The sequence below is a fragment of the Accipiter gentilis genome, chromosome 2 (assembly GCF_929443795.1).
Source record: "Accipiter gentilis chromosome 2, bAccGen1.1, whole genome shotgun sequence".
NCBI classification, from domain to species: Eukaryota; Metazoa; Chordata; class Aves; order Accipitriformes; family Accipitridae; genus Astur; species Astur gentilis.
Window position 1 is genome coordinate 14,985,564 of NC_064881.1, and position 19,402 is coordinate 15,004,965.

At 33.1% G+C, this 19,402-nt stretch overlaps 1 protein-coding gene across 1 annotated transcript in view; it reads right to left on the minus strand.

Moving 5' to 3' along the window:
* LOC126050521 (aspartyl/asparaginyl beta-hydroxylase-like) overlaps positions 1–6,754 on the minus strand; it is an 80,055-nt gene extending 73,301 nt beyond the window's left edge. Inside the window, exons 1-7 of the mRNA XM_049828487.1 lie at positions 6,731–6,754; positions 6,366–6,420; positions 5,307–5,396; positions 3,696–3,770; positions 3,043–3,204; positions 1,798–1,857; positions 122–178 (exon numbers count right to left, since the gene is read on the minus strand). Coding sequence (XP_049684444.1) covers positions 122–178; positions 1,798–1,857; positions 3,043–3,204; positions 3,696–3,770; positions 5,307–5,396; positions 6,366–6,420; positions 6,731–6,754 — 523 coding nt within the window. The remainder of the gene's footprint in view (positions 1–121; positions 179–1,797; positions 1,858–3,042; positions 3,205–3,695; positions 3,771–5,306; positions 5,397–6,365; positions 6,421–6,730) is intronic.
* Positions 6,755–19,402: the final 12,648 nt, after the last annotated feature.

Sequence of the window (19,402 nt, forward strand, 5' to 3'; positions counted from 1 at the left end):
GGTCAATATGACACATTACTTTGAAACATGTTTAAAAAAGTATAAGTGATTATACTTTGAAACATGTTTAAAAAAGTATAAGTGATTACATTATAATCTGAAGTCATGAAAATTTACAAACCTGGAGCTTCTGGATCACTTACTGTCTTTTCCACATCCATATCATGTTCATATGAAACTGTAAATTAAAAATGAAAAAAAAACCACCAAACCTAAAAATATGAAATATTTTTAATACTCAATTATTTTAACTTGCACCCATACCGTGCCTGTTAATAGCTAAGTGTAGCTCCTTAGTTGAAAACTGGCAAATTAAAACCTTACAGATACTTGCAACTTGACACACAAGAATCTAATGGAAGGCGTTGGGCCACTCTCTCGTCTAGTCCTCTGTTATACTCTCTGTATGAAAACTAGATCCACGAGAGCCATTAGTCTCCATCAATATTTTTTAATAGTTCTTCTAACAAGAATAAAAAAATGCAATCTTCCCCTATCCTCAACGTTCTAAAGTAGCTTCTTTACTAATGTGCAGGAGGACCAGTGGTGATGATTTACAGATGACAAGAGAAGAGCCAGAAATCAGACCTTGAGAAGTATGTACATTTGTTTCTGGAATCACAGATTTAGAGCAATTTACCTTTTTTTCATTGCCTAGCTAAATAAGTGGATTATTTTCCTCTGTGGCTACAAGTCTTTGTGACGTTATTAATTTACTCAGTATGTTACAACCGACAACACATGGTACTGTAGGTAAAGTAACTATCCTTTTACTCTGGAAGCATCACCGCTTGGATTCTAAATTGGTAACTGGAAAGCAGTGATCTCCCACAAAGATAGGAAGAAGCAGTTTTAGTTATATCAAACAAATAAAATAATTTTTCTGTCATATTTGGCATCGAACAGGACTGTAAAGTCCAGAACTAACATTGAGCCAAAGATAAGAAGCCTAGTCCATACAGAAATTGATGTCGGGTGTAAATGGAAGAGGCTGCCTGTATTATAAACAAACACTATTAGCATCCAGAAGAAAATACTTATCAGATAGCAGGGAAACTGTAATATCCACCTAATGTTTCTTCATAATGGGAAAGATGAGCTAATGCCATTGTATGTGACATCAAGCGCAATATGAAGATGACTGTAAGCTAATTGGATTAGTCCAGGCAAAATTTCAAAAAGCTTTAAAGATGAATTAGGGTGTGCAGAAAGACAGTGCAAGGATACTTCAGAATGAAGTCTTTGGTGCTGACTCACTCTCTGATAGTATAGTCGACCATAAAGAAACAGTCTTAAAGGAAAGGTTACAAACTGGATGCTTCTGAAAGGTGACAGGTTACATGTGAGAACACAAGTTTCTGACTAATGCCAAGAATAATAGACTAGAAGAACCTTGGCAATGTAGACTGGAAGACAGTAAATATAAACAATAAATCTCATTCTCACTTTCTTAGACTGTACAACCACAGATCTCTTGCCTATCCAGATCCCAATCATACACAACAGACAAAAACACATAGAAAAGTAAAAATTAAGTTTTTGCACCAATGAAAGCAAAGTTTCCACACCTATCATCTATTCTTTTTAAGAACCATTTGCAATAGCAAATATGATAGAGTCATCTCAGTCAAAGTAAAAATATCCAAGACAATCAAAAATAGTTGTTTGGAGAAAAAAAAAATTTCAAAATTATATATTCCTCAACCAGTCTAACCTTTTCTATTTTGCTTTCTCATATAATTTGCTACATTTAGGCAGAAAATCAATATTACTGAGTTTGGAAAAACAAAATTTTACCTGGAGCTTCATATGGTTCAGGCTCCATTGCTCGAAGAACATCTGCCAAAAGATCATCCTCTGAGAAACAAACACGTATTTACAAATTTTAAAATTTTTAAATCAATACATGATACAGCAAACCCTATAACAGAATATTATGTAAGAATAGAGTCAAATTTCTAAGCAGAAATTCTAAGCAAATTTCTTCTTATGACAGAAAGATATGTATATGGATTGAAAGCATAGTTTATTTTATTCTTATACATAATACCGAGAATGTGTATACACACATAAACTCCAAACAGACTTGCTCAAAAAAAGATGACTCTCCACAGACATTTCTGTGTAAATGTAAACAAAGTACAACATATTCACTTTGCCTTCTTAATAGTAACTTTAAAGATTTAAAGTAACCAGAATTTGAATTTCTCCTCTGTTCCCTACTTTAACTTGCACTGTAGATGAATAAAAGAGATACAGAAACAAGAAGGTATAAGACCCGGACTGAAAAGAATTACTTCAGTTGTGGCGAAAGAATCTCCGTGTACTTCCAGCAATCAAAACTTTTAGATGACATCCATTACATGCATTTTTCAAAAAGAGGTAAGATATATTTAAACTTTTCAGTAGTGCAGATAAAAAGGGTTCAGAAATATTTTTCCCTAAGTTGGATTTAGATCATGTAATTCCGCTTTAATATTTTGATTACAAACAATTTTTGTCATCCTGTCAATGCCCCAAGGCAGCAGGATATGAGCATCTTCTTTATACATTATTATGTTCTCAGCAAGACTTGCAATATGGTTCACGCGTAACATTCTCTTAAGACAGTCACATTAGGAGGAAAGTAGAGTGAGAGTAACTCTGTCTACGAAAGGCTGTGCTAATAAACTCTTAAAATTAGGTTAAAAAACTAGAAAGTCCAGAAGCAGAGTCCATACAGATATTAGAGAAGTCCTTCCATTGGAAGGAGATATGCATATGTGGAGGACAGATTAATTTGTTTTGTTGAAAGCTAATATAGCAGTAATGAAACAATCAAACAATAATATATAATAACTTGGATTCCAAAACACATGGCATTAAAATACCCCATTTTGATTAAAAAAATATTTATTTGCTAAATAATACTCACTGTGGTTGACATTTGTTAAGACTCTATTGCAAGTAGAAATTACAAGTCAAGTTTTTAATGAGACATATTTCCGTTTGTTATTATTTTTGGCAAAATTTAATTTTAAATATATTTAGTAATTCAGATACCTTTCTGAATGGAGTCTGGTGTCTCATATGCTTCTGGCATTTCATTCTCTAATTCTCTGAGCAAGTCATCTGTTGTAGGAGCTTCAAAAGTTTCTCCATGTATTTCTTCCTTCACTTGCCACTGGTCATTTACACTTTCATCTACATCTTCATGTCTCCCTCCTAATCAATAATACAGATTGTTAGAGAATACATACTCCTTGGTAAATTCTATTAGCAGCAAATATTCAGTTCTCAGCACACCCTTTGTGTTTTTCAACTAGTCCCCAAAGGGGACAGGGACAGATGACTTGTCTGAACCTTCCAGCAGTATAAACCCAAAGTATCTGCACTGACTTGGCAGTGCTGCCTTTGCCCACAGTAAAAGCCATCACTGTTTACCCATTCTTGCACTCTATGCAGTATTTTGAAGAAGTTTTGTCAGCTGACTGATTTGAGCTACTGCTGCCATACACCTCCAGGTAAGAGGCCACAGTTTTAGGATTTGGTGACTGAACTTTCTGAATTTTCTTGAAAATGAAAAATTAGCCTATTAGAAAGTTTTGTGCAGGCAAAAGTACTTTAAGTGCATACCAAAACCAGACTCTGAGATTCATCTAGCCTATGGCAGTATTTATAAATTCTTCAGTGATTTCTAAGTGTTAATGCATTACCAGGCTGGGAATGGAGAGCTTCCTGAAGAACAGACTGAATTTCCTCTTCCAATTCTACATCAGCATTCTTGTGCTCTAAAAGGATTATAAATTGCAGTGAAGGTTAAGTGCAAAAGGCAAAGTCTGAACATTAGCTCAAAGCTTGTATCTTTAATAGCCTCCATAAAGTTCTTATTCAATTTGTAAAGCTCTGTAGAGATTGACTTGGTGAACCTCTACAACTCACAATCACAAAAACAATTTGGTTTTGCTTACTTTCCAGTATGGGAAGTATTGCATCAATCATATCACATGCATTCTGAAGATGAATTGGAAGAATTTATCTACACTGCATTTTCTGCACATGTAACATTAATACTTCAGATAACTATTCAAACCAAGAATTCTCTTCTAAGTAATTATTTTACTAACACTTTCACCCATTACTTTCCTACAATTTAGGCAGCAGCACTAGTATGTCATATTTGACAACAAAATGTCACTTGCAGAAGTAGGGTTTTGTTGGCTTTACAAACAGGGAAAATAGATACCAACATTACAATATCAAGGTCTTCTCCTGACAATTCATAGCAGAATAAAATCACAAACTGGCTTCAGGGACAAGTGATTGTCATCTAACACACCAGCCCAGGAGATAACAGGAATTTGTATGAAGTGTTGCTTTTGTATAAACGTCTTGAAATTAGTGTTGAGAAACACAACAGCACAAAACCAAATCACAGCTGCATTTTTCAAATAAAGCTCCAAAATGATACCAGTCAAAAGAAAAAAAAAAAGAAAAAAAAAAGAAAAAAAAAGAAGAAAAAAAAAAGGAAACAACATCTTAACTTGATGTATTTTATAAATGATAAATTAAGAAAAGTAATGCAAGTCTTTTAAAAAACTCTATAATCCATTTTATTGATGGTATGCTCCACATTTGTGGGTTATTCTGTTAAGTTCACATAAACATCAAGCAGGATAAGGCTCTTCAAGGAACAGGAAGAAATATGTACTCTCTGAATAACACTAAAATGCAAATCACATATCTGAAACCTGATGTGTAAAAATATTTTTTTTCTTTAATACCTCTTAAACCTAATAAATTTTACTAATAATATGGGGCTTTTAAAATGTTTAAACATATTTTTTTTTCAACAGTAGAACCTGTATTTATGATATACTATTGGTTTTAGTGGAAAAGTGAATATTTGATTAACCTTATGAAGTTGATTGTTGGGGTTTTTTTGTTTGCTTGGTTTTTTAAGGTGGAGAATCTGCTGTTATTCTGATTGGGTATACTGTTGCATATGTATCGAAACCAGAACTGTACATCAGCAGAAAGTTATTCTGATGTGATATGGTTCCAATGGTAAACATGAAAGCTGACAAGAGTGCCTTCTATACATTTGAATTATAAACTTTTCATAGTCAGTGATTTATATAAAAAGTTATCAACAGTGATTCCCATTAAATAAACTGTAGTGGATAAGAAACAAATAAAATTGATGAAAGACTTATTTTTTCTACCCCCAAAAAAACCACAATGAGCTTGCATGCTATGGAAACAGAAATAAATTCAAATGAAGCATCATGTCTTTTGTTTCACCTATGGTTTATGAAAGGCCTTACCTGATTCGACATATGACTTCTCAGCAGGCTGGATGGTCTCCTCAGATTCTGGTGATGTTGGCTGTGCTGGGACAGATCTTTCTTTAAGGCCTGCATTTTTCAGTTATAAAGTTAACTTTATGCTCTTTTTGATCTGATTCAATTATAAACTAAAAAAGTTGTTTCATTTACATTAACTGACATTAAACTCTCCAAAATGTATTCAAACAATTAATCACAATTACAGGGCTGTCCTAATATACAGTGATATATACAAAACCTAAAGTGTATTCAGATAGTAATTGAATATGTTTTGAAGAAAAACATACAATGAGGGGGAAAAAGGGACAGAAATTTAAGCACTTGCCTTTATTTCAAAGTAACTGAACAAATGACTATGCTATACTCAACATCTATTCAGTATCCAGAAGAAAAACAGACAGCAGGTTTTTCTCACTGTTTTCTCTTTGGGCAAAAAGTGCTTCATATGATCAATTTTATAGGTTTTATGAAGAACTAATTTGAACTTTATAAAATGCTGCGCAGAATGAGAAAAGGTTTTTTAAATTCATATGTTAAATCATATAAGATCTGATGAGGAGAACTGTAGTTTATTCAAAACAAGGTAATCTCAATCTCCAGTTTCTTTTGACAACTAAATTACTACAGAAAAAGTATGACTGATGGAATTTCACTACTAAGATGCTTACTACCTATACCACAAAGTCTTTCTAGATCAAAACACAATAAAAAGAAAGCAATCAATAACAGCAATGATCAACACCACGGTAAGAGAGAAAGATAATTCATAGCCTCGGAAGATTATGCCACATCTTCAAGAAACAATGTATATAGTATTAGCCTAATCCTACTCTCAACTATCCTTTAGGAAGGATTCAAGCAAGACTTAAACAACAGAGGTTCAGACTGGGTGTAAGAAAAAAAACTTACACACCCACACCCCCTCCACCTCGAGGACAGTCAAATCAGTGGAAAAGGCTACACAGAGATGTTGTGCACTTTCACCGTTGAAGGTTTTAAAGACCACACTGGATAACAGCCAGGGTAACCTGGTCATACCTCTGAGATGACCCTGTTCTGAGCAGGATGTCGGAATAAGTATCTCCTGAAGTCCCTGCCAAACAGAATTCTGCTATAATCCTACATCATTTTTCCTAGTTGCATATTTAAGTTCCAAGGTAAATTAAGATAAAACTACCTTCTTAAATGAACACACACACACACACACACATATATACTGCCCAAACCAAACTAATTTCTCAAGAGCTGTATGCACAGAAATCAATAGAAAAATAATATTTAAGAAAGCAGAGGCTACACTGTAATGAACACTCCTGTACTGCTAATAATCTTGTAAAAGTAACTTTAAGTGGAACATGTATTATATTTCAAGTCAGTAAAGTTTAAAAAAAAATAATAATTACCACATTTCTACTGGAGTCAAACATATCTCAATAAAAACAGGACTAGTATGCCTCAGAACAACTTTGTGTAAACTACATAAATTTTATTATTTTATGCATTGTGAGAAAAACTTGTGTGTATATATATATTCCATCACCCTATGTAAGTAATGGGACCAGGAATAACAGAATTAATTCTACCTACACATTTTTATGTTATTTAAATTACATGAAGCTAAGTAGTTAGATTGTATCTAAATTTACTGTAACTAAGATTCCACTGCTATGGAGTCAAGATCAGAAGCTAGAAGAAAAAAGCCAAATTTACACTTCATTTTTTGCCAATCTTCTTCTGTGTCATTAAAAAAACCTTGAAATATTAAAAAATATTAAGACCTACATTCATCTTTTGCTGCAGTAATATTAATGGCTACAAGAGTAAGTTACTTCCTTCTACAATCATCTTTAAATACATATGGAGACAAAACCAGTTATATTAGCCACTGTCTCACACTTCAGAATCTGGACACATAGAAACAGCCACTCTGCTTTTCACAAATACAGTTCACTTCCCTTAGACATCTTTAAGTAAATCCTCTTATCCTCCGATAATCCACATCTCCAGTTCCAGACAACTACCTGCTCTGCTTCATGAACAATAAATGGATTCAAAGTATTTCAAAAGATAGTTGATATTCCACAGGCAACAAGCATTTAGGGTGTGTAAAAGGCAAGAAGGGACTAGCAAAAGTATTTCTTTGTTTTGCTTGAGCATTTCTCAACTTCGCTTTCAAGCTTTTTATACACAACTGTCATGTTTGTCACTGACTCCAATCCTGTCGAGTATGTAATATGTTAAGTCATTTACTTTTTGCAAGATGCTATTTTCTCTTATCTTTTAGTAAAATAAATTTGCACTCAGTTTTTACTTGTGTGGTACATTTTTTGAGCTTATGTGGTAACTTGCCATGTTAAGTTGAATGACAGTAATATTCCATAGAGATATACAACAGCACAACAGATCTCTGGGCCAAAAATCTCATTTTATTGTGTGGTTATCTGTATAGCCTGGAGTGCTACTCAAACAAAACATTCTTTGGGAAAAAAAACCAAAACACCAAACTTTTTTAGAACCGGATAAACTTTGGGTCATAGATACAATAATATGTTAATCAGGAAGGCAACTCATTCCAAATTTCACTCGCAGACAGTTACAACTTCTGTCACATTATGGGGGAAAATCCACCATTCTTGAAAAGTGTGATTTAAGTGCTCCTCTGTCAAATATGTGTCTTGACACTTATCAGAGCAAAGATGAATAAACACATCTATCATCACTGAAACCTAAAAGGGAATGCTCATTATGCAAGGGCATTTATTAGATCTTCATTCTGTCAAGTTTTTTGCTAAGCACTATAATGTTCATAACACACATTTTTTCCCTCCTTCTTCGCACATGTATAAATATTTAGACAATAGCTCTGTCTATCATCTCTTTTAATTATCACAGCTAGAATCTTAAGCTACTGTGCTATTTTCTACAGCTTTCATTTGAACTATTTTTCCTAAGTTTCCTCTAAAAAAAAAAAAACAAACAAAAAAACCAACCAACAGATTATATCTTACCCTATTACAGCATCTTATACTTCTAGGGATCAAAGCATCTTACAGAGACATGTATGTGCTGTATCAAAAGTCCAAGATAAGTGTATTGCCAACTGTTATACACAAAATTTAAGCAAAACTACAAACAGAATCAACCTTCAGGACTTTAATCTTACACCACCACCCACATGCATATACTCATGCTCAATTTCACTCATTAGTTTTGTTTTCTTTAAAATAATACTGCAGTATAACAAGTCTTCAACTTTCTGAACCTTGTGTAATTTTATTGTGCAATTAATATTTCAATATACTAAGCGATATTATTTGTCTAGTAAAACTAGAAAATATTCCTTTCTCAAATAAACTTGAAAGCAAGTATAGTTTCAATAACATACTGAAACATTCCTGCAGAAATGTTTTGTAACTTTTTTTTATTCTAATGAGACTGCTGGATAAATCATTCCTCAGTGCTAAAAATAGAGAAGTTAAGAGAAAAATAACACAGGAGCTTGCTTACAGAAGTATCATGTACTTGAAAAGTGTTGTTTTAAGAAAATAATAGTTGCAAAAATACATAAGCTGTTCTCTAATCAAGTTCAAACAGGATACAGTACTAGTAGCATATCACTTCTTAAAAGGTGACTGGAATCCAACAATACCCATCAACATTGAAATAGGTGGCCTAATTTTCAGCAGTATTCATTATCAGAAACTTGGAAAACTGGGAAGAATCTGGACAGAGGTAACTGAAAAGTGACAATGAATCAAGTTTTCAGACCTAAAGATAGCAAAAAAATAAACAAAGGAAGGAAGGAAGAAAAGCAGAACATATTGTCACAAAATCAATAAACAAGCGTTGCAACATTTTGGTTGAGTATACACTGAAGTATCCTAAAAAAACGCAACACTGAAGTTGGTTTGAGTGTTTGTGTGTAAAATAGTTTTCTCCATCTACTTAGGGGAAGAAAGATTAGCAGGGAATAATTTACATTTATTTGCTAAGTTCCTGTGACAATACATTCTATTAATGCTCCTCTTGGTTGTTTTTTGTGAAACAGAAGTATTTTCTTGTGATTTTCGACTGTATGTGTCCAGATAATCCTCTTAATATTGCTTTTAGACTTGCATTTGATATACAACATTCTACTTCCATCCCCACATCAAGAAAATAGCATTTTAACACAAAGAAGGAAAGGAGGAGGGAAAGAAGGAGGGAAAGAAGGAGGGAAAGAAGGAGGGAAAGAAGGAGGGAAAGAAGGAGGGAAAGAAGGAGGGAGGGAAAGAAAAAAGAAAAAAGAAAAAAGAAAGAAAAAAGAAGAAAGAAAAAAAGAAAGAAAAAAAAAGAAAGAAAAAAAGAAACAAACAAAAAAGCAAAACCCCAACAGATTTAGAGTATGCATGAAGTAATTGGTATCAGTTTGACATTTCTGTTTTCAATACACATTGGTAGCCAGGCATATTAACATATGTACATATCTGAGTTTCACAGCAGACATTTTTGCTTTGTGTTTACAATGCCAGTACACACTTAACAGTTTTCAAAAACTTATTATATATAGACTTTGTTCACACTTATTTCCAGAAAACATTATCGTCTTATTACCATATTTACCACATTCATATAAATATGCTGAATTTCTTATTCTTGAGGTCTGTTCTTCATTAGCAGAACCAGAACTCTGTTTATTTCTTTTCTTTCTTGTCTTCCTTGGATGGGGTTTTAACTACCTTTTTTGTCTCTTTGTCTCTTCCCACCTGAACAGTACCATCCTTTTCACTGGCTGATTTTTTTGTAGTCTCCTTGGATTTTACATTTTTGTCTAGGCCTTTTTCCTTTCCTTTGTCTCTTTTAGCCTTGTCAGAATCTTTCTTTAATTTATTCATATCAACAGCTTTCTTGTCCTTTCTATCAGTAGCATCTTTTCCTTTCTTGGTTTTCTTTTTTTCTTCCTCATCTTTGACTTCCTCCTTCTTGGATTCCTGCTTCTCCTTTAGTTTCTTGAGTGGTTCTTTAATAGCTTCTTTTACTTTTTAGTTTTTCATTTAAAAAAGAGGAAATGTTCAATAAGAGAACCATTCTTAGATCAGAAAACATCTTATGAACAACTATCTAAAAGCTTTGATTGAATCTTACTCAATGTTTGTTAGATGCCAATTTTACCTTGTACAATTGTCTAAGTTTTAAGCAATTTATACAAATTATTTTTGTCTTTTAGCAATATCTCACACCATGCAGGCAGCCAGTAAACTTAGCTTACTGCAACTGCATCCAAGTAAAGCATTAATCTAGTGAAAACCATGCCTCTGTTATCTTACTGTTAACTAACTTCTGAAGAAAGCTAAAACCAGTTATGTCTGTGAGCGTGAAAATCACAGTAAATTTTGAATCTACAACAGTATGACAACTGTAGGATCTAGAAACGTCAAGAGCATCACCAAAAGAATTTTATTACCAATTTTCCCGACTTTCTAAAACTACAAATTAAAGTGTTATAACAACAGAAACGTGCACCAAATTTTACTGACGCTGTTACTTCAGATTAAGTCAAGACTTAAAAATGTATCTGAAGCATATATTTTATGAAAATAAGAAATAAGTACACAACAATTAAGAAGAAACAGCAATGTTCTGGTGAATTAAATCAGCTCAAAAAAGTTAACTTGGTTTGACCATATTCAGTGAACTCAAAGCAACAACTGCAAATTAATTCTTACATCTTTGCTTTTCCATATCTAGCATTATTAATAATACTTTTTGGCTTGTTTTACTTTTGGAGTTGTATCTCTTGTTCTTATTTTCTTTATTTCAATTCATGTTTCGCTGTGACACAGTATCTAGATAATATACCACAAGAACAGTATCCTTGAAATTTAGATGTTCAATATTTACTTCTACTTTGCCAACAGTTTCAAAAAAATTTGTCAGTACCAGCAGCATTCTCCAGAATAAAGATTTTTTAACTCAATAAAATTTAGAAATTTTTCCATTAAATCTCTGTATGCAATATTTGTATTTAATTTTAGAATTAATACTCCCACATTATTAAAAAAGCAATAAATATTTTATAAATAAAGTACAGCAGCTCTATTTTTATTCTGACTTTTGAAAGTAACTGCAGTCCGTTGAGGTAAAAAGCCGGCAAGTGACAACATTTGTCCTGTAACATCTGCCTCTAACCATTGTGTAACATTTCTGTGGAGTGAACAATTCAATCACACAGCTCAGTCTAGAAGGAATAACATCACCTTTCCTTCCAAGTGGGTTTTTTTGGCATAAAGCATTTGAAATATATCACACCATTGCTTTGTTCTCATATCAAACATTGAAAAATAATTCAAAACTCAGGAATGAATTGTCAAATGACATTTATTACATTCTCGGAAACACACAATTTGCAAGCAAGTCATACCAAGCACAATGGGGAACAAATGCTAAAAATTTCAACTTGCATGCAAGATGCTAAAAAAAGTCACATTCATATGAGCATGACAGCTTCCCTCAGCAAATCTACTTTTTTTTCCTAATGAGACTGTGTATTACAAAGAGTGTGCATTTTTAACATACTGCTAGAAGAAAACACATTAAAGCCTAAGTGGTTTTAATGCAACAGAGACTGTATTCTTTACATAGCACCATGCTGTGTGGAGGTAACTGGGCACATCTAAAAAGTTAAGCACCTGAAGTACATCTGGTACTTTGGTGTTTTGCTGAGGCTAATTAGCTTTTTTAGTCTCTCTGTTGCACTGAACACATTTAGACCATTATGTTCTGTTCATACAGTAATGTAATTATAGAGAAATATATGGCATAAATCAGTTGTAAGCTATGCTACTTCAAGTTTTTGGAAAATTTATAAGTATTATCACTGCAATCAATTCTGCAAATACTATTAAAGGGGAAGTTATTGAACTTTACCTAAATTTCTCCTCCCATAAGAAAGAAATAGATTAAACTATTTAAGTATAGACTTAAGCAGAAATTAAGGTGCTCAAGTCCTATTACAATAGAGTAATAGCATCATGAATTCATGAAAGATAACTAAAGGAGGATTTCACACAGAACAAAATCCACATACCCATCAGAACTTATTTTTAAACATGCAAAATATGAAGTTATCATAAACTACTTATAATCCGAACAAGACACCTGTTGTAAAAAAATTTGCACAAACAAAATATAATCTCTAGTTAGGAAAGCACTCACATTGCCATTAAATTACAATTGGTAGTTAAAAATAAAACTGAAAAAAGGGGAGGATAATATTTTGCTGTACCATTAGACAACACTTAGCCAACATAGCTAGTATTAGTAAACATTATTATAACCCGCAATCTGTATTTGCAATGCGCATGCATTTCAGACATCATTATCTGCATAAAGTTCCACAAGAAAAAGAACATTAAAAATACCTTTGACTTTAGTTTTTTTCTTGGCTACCCCTCCTGGTTCCTCACCTGATTTGTTACAAAATGGAAATAGGTTATGAACATATCTATGATGTTCAATAAAGATGACGAAGTTTTCCAATCTGTCATGCTATGTAAAAAATTATCTTTACATAGCACACTACAATGCTATGGAGAGGTACCAAATGCTAACTCATCAAGAATAAAGCATCTTCAGTAGCAAAGACCACCACAAGTACTGAGATGGAAGATGAATTAATCCAACAAAAGTACCACATTACCAGATGCACACTACTTGAGATGCTTCTTAACTTCTTAGAGCTAGCTCAGTTCTCTCCAGACAGCGTGATGCCACGTAATTATAACCAATATCCCAGCTGATTTCTCTGCTAGGTATGGTCCTAGTTCTCTCTCAAACCCACTGACTTATGTTTCTATACAAATTTATAAATATTTAATAAACATATTAACTCAAAAGATCTTCAAGCACATAAGTACTGTGGACTACATAAATTGAGTATTTTCTTACAATGAATTACAATCCATGTTTCTTTATCCAATGGAAAATACATGTTTTGGCAAAGGTATCGCTCATATTTCAAAAAGTGGTTACCATTTCATTTCAGTTAAAATACCTACTGCTTTACTTAAGACTACTTAAGAGTGTTAAGACTTTTATTAAAAAAATAAACCTTACTCTCCAAAGTCAGGTGCTACCCTCTTTCCCCATTGTAGCTAACAGAAACTAAAGTCATTCAGCATCTTGACTGTCTAGTTCCACAAAAGGCATAAAGGCAAAAACCTTCCCCAAAATACAAATAATAATTAGTCTCATTATAATTAGCCTCATCTTTCTAATACCATAAAAAGAGATTGGATTATCACCATCATGCTGCTGTGGATTAGGACCTAACTCCCATAAACACAACTACCTGAACCATCAAAATTCATGTGCATTGCTACTCAAAAAACAACTAGAAAGTTAAGGTAAATTAAGGTAAATATATATTTAAAACTCATACATAATCTTATTAAACTAGAAGAGATATTCCCACTTGTCAACATTAGGCTTTTCATTCAGACATATAAAGCACCTACATTGGATATCTGAACCTCAAGCTTAGGTTTCCAGAAAACAATAACTATGCAAACTGCATCAATATACCTCAATATTTATTCTTAAAAAACAAACACCCCTCCCCCATACTCTACACTAAAAAAAGTTCATAAATTTAAAGAATATAGCCACTAAAGTCATTGTAATCAACTTGCATCTAATTTCTTTCTTACATGTTTTCAAAGTATCAAGCATTGACATGGACAGAATTTCTTAAAAACGGGTTAGCCAGGTAAAAATACAATTTTTAGATCATTTTCCTTACAAACTCATACCTGGGATATGACAGCCTTTTTAAGCTCTTCCCTCACAGACTACCATCATTGCTGAAGTCCAGAGTTCTAACTTGAATAAATTCATTACTCAGACTTATTACTTCTAAGCAGTATGTGGAAGAATAAGTAAATATCTTTCTCACATAAATGGAAGAACAGACTCCAACTTTGTTATACCACAGCATCAATGAAAATATAAATAATAAAAGGTACTCAGCAAGTTGCACAAAGCCATACTTAAATTTCTAGCTCCTCCCCTCTTTTCATAGTCAAAATTAAATGTTACTGGATATTTTAAGATACACTTTTAAAAGCATGTCTTGACAGGGAAAACAGAAAATTTTACAAAGTCCTGTGTACACAAAAAATATCATACAGATACTTGAAATTATTTTTAAATAAAAGTATATTCACTACATTGGAAGATTACAAAATACCTTGTTCACTGTTTATTGATATTTTACTTGTTAAATATTCAGGCAAGCAGTAATTTGTTTCAATCTGCTTTTATATAATGAATAGTGTTAAGATTCTCAGCAAATTATCAATGCATGACTTAATTCCATAAATCATGTATAATTTAACATATTATGAATAGACCCATTTACAGAAAAAGTATGTAGAATAACAAGTTTCAAAATCTTAATATTATAAGACACAAGTCCTGCTGCATCTTGATTTCCACCTGGACTGGGTCCCTACAATGGCTACAGCACAGGGTAGTCTCATTTGTGAATCCCAAATAGCTTGAAGCAAGACATGGATGGGTGCAAAACATTTCCCTTTTCCAAAACAGCAATGTCCTGGGGCATGTGATAAAATCTGGCATCTAAGTAAACTTCTCGGCAAAGACTTAGGCTCTTACAGCCTTGGGGCACACAAACCAATGTCCAGAATTTTATGAATCATGTGACCAAAATTGTGGACCTTTATTCTAAGTTCCAGTTCAAGTGCCTTCACACTATTTTGAGCTAGTTTGTAAGTTCCTTCTTTTTTTCCACTCAGTCCTACATTATAAATGTCCAGTTCTGGCAATAAAAAAAGATATACAGAATTTATAACCACATAGGTGGTTATAATGGAATGTCAGAAATGGCTGCTATTGGAGTCAGTGAATTAAAAAGTAGACTTCAAAGTTATCATAGCTGGAGAGGTTTCCTACATCTTCCAAAGAACTGCTTTAAACAGTTATACTGAAAATTAAATATTCCCATTAAAACGGTTATTTTACATCATGCTTAATGGTAGATAATGAGATAACGTAGTATCTTAACTGATTCCTTGAAACTTAGAATATTACAAAGCATTCTAATTCTGCAACAAAATCCAGTCAATTCCTCTATTTTTCCTCGTAAAAATCTTCAAGAACCTCCACAAAAAGAACCTCCAAGTAAGAGCACAGCTTTAGAATTTCAGTATCAAAAGAAAAATATATGAATACTATTTTTATTCAGAAAGATAAGCATTGCAAAACAAAAATAATAGAAAACACAAAGCACTCAGTCTTTTTGAGTAGTTTCATAGATGTTGATAGGTAACATATTTAACAATATACTGAGAAACCTGATGTTTAGTCTTGCAGATGCAAATTTTATATTATTCACTTAATAATACTGAAAATTTTAATACTCTTGCTAAAAAAAAAAACTTTGCCACGTGAAAAAATTCCTATAAATCAATTTCACCACAACACCTACCTGCATAAAACCCTTTTAACCTGCAGCATAATGCAACAAATGTAAGCTAATTTAGGTGGCTTATCCACTTCCACATAAAAAAGGAAGAGGCTACTTCATATTTACCATAGAAAGCATATGGTCAAGGTTAGCACTAAGCAGCTGACTGACAGAACTTGCTACCCTCCTGTGATCTGTGCAAAGCCTGGATAACAGAACTAGAAGTGTCAAGCTTTAAACATTAGGGCTTGTGTTCAGACTCTTCCCTTAATTCATGAGGTCCCATCAAAAACCTCCTTCACCACACAGAAAATTAGCAAAATATGTCAAAATTGCAGAACTAAAAAAGGAGATACAAATCTTTAAGCCCAAACTGTTACTAACCTTTTTTTCTCTATTTTTTTTTTTCCTTCTCCAGAAGGACTGCAAGTCAGCAAAAGCTATGATTGTTTGTGTATGCACCTGCACATAATTATTACTATTATTCTGCATTTATAATATGCTACATTGGATATAGAAGGTCTTCTGCTAAACAAAATAGCCTACTGAGAGAAAGCTAGCACACACTTACCTTAAACTGAACTCATTACCTGTATGCAGAGCACTGGGCATACCAAAGCCTGTAACCCTCCCAAATGCAAGAAAGCTTTTTTAATTCATACAACTAGCATAAAAAAATTTAAATTAAAATACTCTCAATACATTCTCAGTAGGTTGCTTTAATATCTCTTGCTTATTTAACTGCCTAATTTTAGAAGAAAAATCCAAATCAGAGACAGAGGGCAGAAAGCATTTGTTGCATCTTGCATAAGAAGATATAAGAAATCAACAAGCAAGTCTTGCCTTGACTCTTGAGGAATCTATCCTAACTGACCATAAGACAGACAGTATTTAATGTATTTCATGCTGCTGTGGCATCATTATGATAGGCGTTTAACTGATGGCAACTGAATAGGGAAAATAGTATGCATCTATCCAAAATGACTGAACTGTACGCAACAGCTTTCCCCAGCTCCCAAATACTACCAAATGTGTTTACAATATAGGTGTTTCCCCCCACCCGCTGCCATGAAATGAAATTAAAATCCTTCTAATTCTTCAATGCAATCTTCTTCTACCCCTCCCCATCTGACTCTAACCTATATGAATAATTGTCATAAAAATTCAATTTCTTCTAAGGCCAGTCAATTGAGACTGACTAATAATACAAAGTTACCATAAAATGAAACCTGCTGGTGGTAAACCTTATTCACTGACTTTGAAACAGATTTCAAGAGTGAAAGATTGAACATGCTCTCAAAAAAACTCATTTTTTGAGGACGGAAAAAAAAAGTACTGGCAAAAAGTTGTTGCAATAAGAATTTCAATAGATATACAATTTTCTGTTTATTCTCTTCAATTCTAAGTTATTCCACGTATTATGAGCATTGTGATTTTCTTCCCCCCCCCCCCCCCCCGCATATAAAGCACTGTCTTTCTTTCAAATTAAATATTGTTGAAGGTGGTCACAGAAATCTGGGGTTCAAACCTTCCATAAGTTCTCAGCCATTTCAGATATATGGGTATTAAGCTTTTTTTCCCCCTACAATTTCTTTACATTAATATCACAACAAAGCAAGCAAGAGCTTATGCTACAAAGAAAGGTTAATGCAGTGTTTTGTTTGGAGGTTGTAAATTTCTGCTGAAAACTGGCAGTTAAATACCAAACATTTAGCAACACGAGGAAACGGCAACGCAAAACATCCCACGTATTTCTAAAAATGGGGCTAAACTGGAAGACTACAACTTTAAAACAACCTGTAAGGAGTATGAAGGTAGCTAATGAAAGCTCTATGTCCCATTTAACATAAAATCACTAAATTTTCATTCTTTACTAGCTACAAAACCTAGCAAGGGTCTATCACTTAACATATTTTTGTCATTAAAAACATTGTTTGCTACTAATTTGCTTCTATTTTAAATTCTCAAACCAAAAACTGTAGGTAGAAAGCAGCAGCTTTGCCTTCTAAAATATCAGAAGGCAAAGCTGCTACAGCTTTCTTCCTACAGTTTAAAACCACTTTAAAACTTTTCTGGACTTCTTTTAAAACACTAATATACTGACTGTATTTTATATAACTGATAGTCACCACAAATCAAACTAAAAATTTAGGTTTCAATTTCCTCAACTAATTTCAAACACTTTGTGTGGACTTAAAAGCAAGAGCTGAGATACAGTTCAGTTTTCCTTGCTTATTTGCTTACCATACTCAGCTTAACCTTTATGCTGTTAAAATACCTTTTTTTAAAAAAGAGAAAAAAAAAAAGAAAAAAAAAAGAGAAAAAAACCCTGCCACACTGATATAACTAAATACTCATCTAAATCTTATTACCACCCTTACTAGCTAAGTCCTGCTTGCAGTCTCAACAATTAATGCAATACATTAAAATCAAACACTTCTATCCCAAACTTTAGGAGAGCTTTGACAGCTCTGCTCACCACTGGTGAGTGTTTAAGTGTTAACTCAAACAGGAACACCACCAGGCAAGAGTAAACACTTCTGAAAATAACTATATTCCAAAAACTAAGCAGTCTAGGAAAGTTATTTACTGTTAATATTTCCCTTAGGTCTTCCCCCTGCCCTTTTTCCTCCTCTTACATATTCTTTATTTCCACTGTAAATGATTTTGGGCAGACTTCCACACACTTCATAAAATCAACAACAAACATCCATGATATCAAATCAGAACTTTCTTGGCCTGCATTTCATCTCCCTAGCCCAACTTAAACTGTTTTACTGTTTACTGATGTAACCATTGCCTATTTCAGTGCCTGCAGCTTTCTAGTGGTTCAAGAAATCTATTTATCTCTATTTCACTTGAAACTTCATCAGATTATCACTGTGTATTTTAACTATTTGGTATAAACTTCATGATACAGAATTCTCATTGTTTTTCTCCTCTTTTTAGCTATCTAGTTCCATTACTGACGCATCTACAACAGAATTCAATGTTCCATGACAATTTTTCTAATTCAGACTGAGAGATATTATTATCCCACAATAGTGATGAAACTCTTATTTCTAATTCAAATCTGCTTCTAAAATTAAACGAGAAAGAAAATGCAAACAAAACAAACCAAGCTTGCTTATTTCCTACATCTCAGATACTTTGCAAGTTTCTTCTACTTGCTATGAAAATTCTCAGTAATATTCCACAAGTCTACTACCATTTATTTTCATAATGTACAGGGTTGTTGTTTGGGTTTTTTGTTTGCTTTTTGGTGTTGGGGTTTTTTTTGCATTATGCTTCATACAGCTCATCCTAAAAAACATTAGATTTACATGTTACTTTCTTATACCCTAATCCTCAAATATTTGGAAGAAAATTTGACTAATGTTCTTGCGGCTCTATTTCATTTGTAAATCTTAAGCTGCAGTATTAACAAGTCACAACTTTATTTTATTTTTAACAACACTTCATTTGCTTAACACTAACACTTTTTCTTTTCTATTACTTTTTAAAGATTTAATAGAACCCTGAGTTGGATGATTTAATGAAAGTTTTTTTGAAACAGTCATGTTAAATTGCTTTAAAATTGCCATGCCAAAGCAAGTGAAAATCCATTTAA